This window comes from Octopus bimaculoides, chromosome 11 (genome assembly GCF_001194135.2).
Source record: "Octopus bimaculoides isolate UCB-OBI-ISO-001 chromosome 11, ASM119413v2, whole genome shotgun sequence".
Taxonomy (NCBI): domain Eukaryota; kingdom Metazoa; phylum Mollusca; class Cephalopoda; order Octopoda; family Octopodidae; genus Octopus; species Octopus bimaculoides.
The window spans coordinates 13,040,384-13,044,336 of record NC_068991.1 but is presented as its reverse complement, the minus strand read 5'-3'; the positions used below and the strand labels follow the sequence as shown (position 1 = coordinate 13,044,336).

Genomic DNA, 3,953 nt, shown 5'->3' with positions numbered 1-3,953 from the left:
ATGTCTTGAGGATTATAGGGAATAATAGCAGTGATACAAAAAACTGTTAAAAGGATAAAAGCATTTCCTTAACCCATTACCTCCCATAATTCTATTAACTGGAATTTTTTTTATGAAACTTTGATTTCTAGCATAAAACAGCCTTAGAAACACGCTGGAATGATCAAAATAACATTTCAAAATAACATTTTAAATAAAAATAAGCGAGATATTGGGTGAAAAATTAGCAAACCTCATTTGAATATCAGAGAAATATACCTAGTAGATATAGCAAAAAGGTTAGATATGTGTAAATATTGACAGATAATTACGAAATTTGTAATTTTTAAGTGATCTCATATGAGATCACTGGTAGGTAATGGGTTAAACAAAACAAAAAAAAAATGCAAAAGAGCAAATGACTTTATTTACCTGTCCTGATCTGGAGCTGCTGTTAATTGCAAGATGATGAAGCTAAAATAAGATAGAAGAAATAAAAATCTTTAAAGCAAAGTAATTTTTTTTTTTTGGCACATACATAAAAAGCATGGTGAAAATTTACAAATTTTACATATTTCCAGTAGGTCCGAGGACACATTAAAAGGTAAATACGGTTAACTCTAATTCCAAAGGCATCAAACAAATGAGAGATAAATATCCACTATAAGCACCGGACAAGACGCCACTTCAATTCGCCCACTGGCCTCAAGTCAATCTGAAGAAATTTTATTTTATATCAAGCATTGCTGACTCGGCATAAGTTTACACTTTTTTATAATAGCAAATTATAAAGATCCTATGAACATACCGGATTATAACCTTCCAAATCCGCTAAGCTACAGTCAGCTTTCTTTTCAACCAAGTACTTCATTTCTTTAATAATTTCTGGAACAAGTTTGCTCTCTGCTGCCAAGCTCACTAATGTTCTCCCTGGAAAATAAAACAAACATTAGTACTTCAACATTAAATAACAAATGACCAACACCTTTCACACATCAATAAAAGTCAAAACAAACATACTTTATTTTTTTTCTTCTTACTCTCTACAAGGTGAAAACATATTATTTACATTTGATTGATATTTGTCCTCATCTTGTTTGTTGCTAACACAACATTCCAGCTGATATACCCTCCAGCCTTCATCAGGTGTTTTGGGGAAATTTTGAAGAAGAAAACTGTAAAATTAGTGCTTTTTCTACAAAGTCCCTTGCAATATTTGTTCCACACCAAATTACAGACACTCTATTGCAAATCATGGAAAGACTACTACATTGATTCTTATTGTTGTCTAGAACCAGGTCTATAATCAAAGATGTCTTAGTTATGGCCATCACACCTATTTCATAAAATCAGGAATTATACATAATTTACATTTGATGGATATTTGAACCTGGGTTCTCATTCCTAAGGTATTTTTCGATGTTATAATTATTATTATTATTATTATTATTATTATTATTATTATTATTCAGGTCATTGCCTGAAATCGGACTCGGAATCTTCGGGTTAGTAGCCCGCGCTCTTAACCACTACGCCATATGCCCGGTAAAAACACTATCAAAGGAGCTTCTATTTAGTGGCTGAATGTGCTAGAAATAGCAGTCAAATTTTTCTCTAATCACACCATACTGTGTGAACGCATGTATTCTAGTGGTCAAGGATTTCCACTAACAATAGACAACATCAAAACAATATTTAGCAGAGACTTTCTTTGCCTTATCTGTCAGGCATCCTCAGATTAACAGAAACTCACCTCGTTCATCTTTAAAGTTGATGTCTGAACCAGGCTGACTTAAAAGATAGTCAACCAAACCATAGTGGCCTTTCAAAAATGCAATACAAACGGGTGTCACCTGTAAAAAAAAAAAAACTCAGAAAAGTTAGTTTCTGGACTAATTGTATATCTGAACTAACCAGTTACATATCACCTCTGCTCAGGTGCATAGAACAAACGTTCCTCTCGTCACTTTAATTATGTCATTTCTTTTCCAGTCTTTGTACAAATCTCTTACCAACCCTTCTTACCCCAACTGTGTCATCATTCTGGAATTCCCTGCCTACTCATGCTTTTCTTGCAGATATTCAAACTGAACATCAAAATGGAACCAAATACATAGGCTGTATATATCATAAGAAATGTGGTCACAAAAGGATTTAAATTATCTTTAAGATTCAAAATACTAACCTTCCAGTCATTGGGTAAATTTGGATTAGCACCACCAGAATCAACAAGCAGTTTTAAACAGAAAACCCATCCATAAGCAGCAGCATAGTGTACGACAGAGTTGCCAGATGAGTCAGTGTGGTTCGAGTCAGCACCCAGAGAGAGAAGGTACGATACCACATGAGTATTACCATTCATCACTGCATGAATCAATGCAGTACGTCGCATTTTGTCTGGAAAAGAAAACGTAAAGAGGATGATAGTTACATGAGATTACAGTGAATATTTATCAATATCTGGCAAATATTGTCCAAGATCAAGTACTCAGAATTCAGCAGTTCTGGTTGAGAAATCTCACAGCTCCTTCACAGGAGGAAACCTGAACTGCTCTGGGCCCTTCTCTTGTACTTTAACTTCTCAATTCCTAGCATAAGGCTACCTCTTGGAGTTTCATAGCCTTGAAAGTTACAGGGCAACTTTACTAGTGCTGGTGGCAGAAAAGAAGCTCTCAGTACACACTGTAAAGTGGTGGGCATTAGGAAGAGCATCCAGCCATAGAAACCACGCCAAAGTAGACACTGGAACACAATGCGGTTCTTGGACTCACTGAATCCTGTCAATCTGTCCAACTCTTGCCAGCAAGACAAGTACATTACGCATACATTTTTTGCACATCCATATTTTTTTGTAGCTATACAGTTCTATTCAGACATTAGAAATGTTAAAATTAATAGGAGTGGCTGTGTGGTAAGTAGCTTGCTTACCAACCACATGGCTCCAGGTTCAGTCCCACTGCGTGGTACCTTGGGCATCTACTATAGCCTCAGGCCGACCTAAGTCTTGTAAGTGGATTTGGTAGACAGAAACTGAAAGAAGCCTGTCATATATATATATATATATATAAATGTGTGTGTGTGTGTGTGTATATATATATATATATATATATATATATATATATATACACATATGTATGTATGTATGTATGTATGTATATGTTTGTGTGTCTGTGTTTGTCCCCCCACCATCACTTGACAACCAATGCTGGTGTGTTTACATCCTCGTAACTTAGTGGTTCAGCAAAAGAGACCGATACAATAAGTACTAGGCTTACAAAGAATAAGTCCTGGGGGCGATTTGTTCGACTAAAGGCCGTGCTCTAGCATGGCCGCAGTCAAATGGCAAACAAATAAAAGAATAAAATAATAATAAACAAAATTTTAATAAACCTTCAAATCTTAGATTAATAATAGATACACAGTCATCATCAACTAACCTTTTTGTTCCACATCAGCTTTGTTTGCAACCAAAAGCTTTGCTATATCCAGATGTCCTTTGCATGCAGCAATCATCAAAGGACTCATTTTGTCCTTCGAAGCACTCATTGGTTTGTTCACTTCAACTTGGTATTTCAACATCACTTTCACAACTTCCTACAACAGACAACGATTTCTTTGTTTGAGACACCAGTTAACCTTCTAAATAGTAATAATACGTGTTATGAATTATAATATCCTATCATTAAACGCCAACGTCGTCTCCTTCATTGGACGTGAAACTCGGCTTGCGAAAGACCTGTTTGGGGCAAGCGAAAGCGAAATTGTGATGGCACCTGTGCCCAGCGTTGCCTTCCTGGCACTTGTGCCGGTGGCACATGTAAAGACATTCGAGCGATATCGTTGCCAGTGCCGCCGGACTGGCTCCTGTGCAGGTGGCACGTAAAATACACCATTTCGAGCATGGCTGTTGCCAGTATCTCCTGACTGGCCTTCGTGCCGGTGGCACGTAAAAGCACCCACTACACACTCGGAGT

General features: G+C 36.7%; 1 protein-coding gene across 1 annotated transcript in view; it reads right to left on the bottom strand.

Moving 5' to 3' along the window:
* The window catches only part of LOC106872934 (poly [ADP-ribose] polymerase tankyrase), a 155,738-nt gene that overhangs the window by 38,441 nt on the left and 113,344 nt on the right, over nt 1-3,953 (bottom strand). Inside the window, exons 18-22 of the mRNA XM_052971557.1 lie at nt 3,417-3,573; nt 2,165-2,376; nt 1,733-1,832; nt 788-909; nt 412-453 (exon numbers count right to left, since the gene is read on the bottom strand). Of these exons, the coding sequence (XP_052827517.1) occupies nt 412-453; nt 788-909; nt 1,733-1,832; nt 2,165-2,376; nt 3,417-3,573 (633 nt within the window). The remainder of the gene's footprint in view (nt 1-411; nt 454-787; nt 910-1,732; nt 1,833-2,164; nt 2,377-3,416; nt 3,574-3,953) is intronic.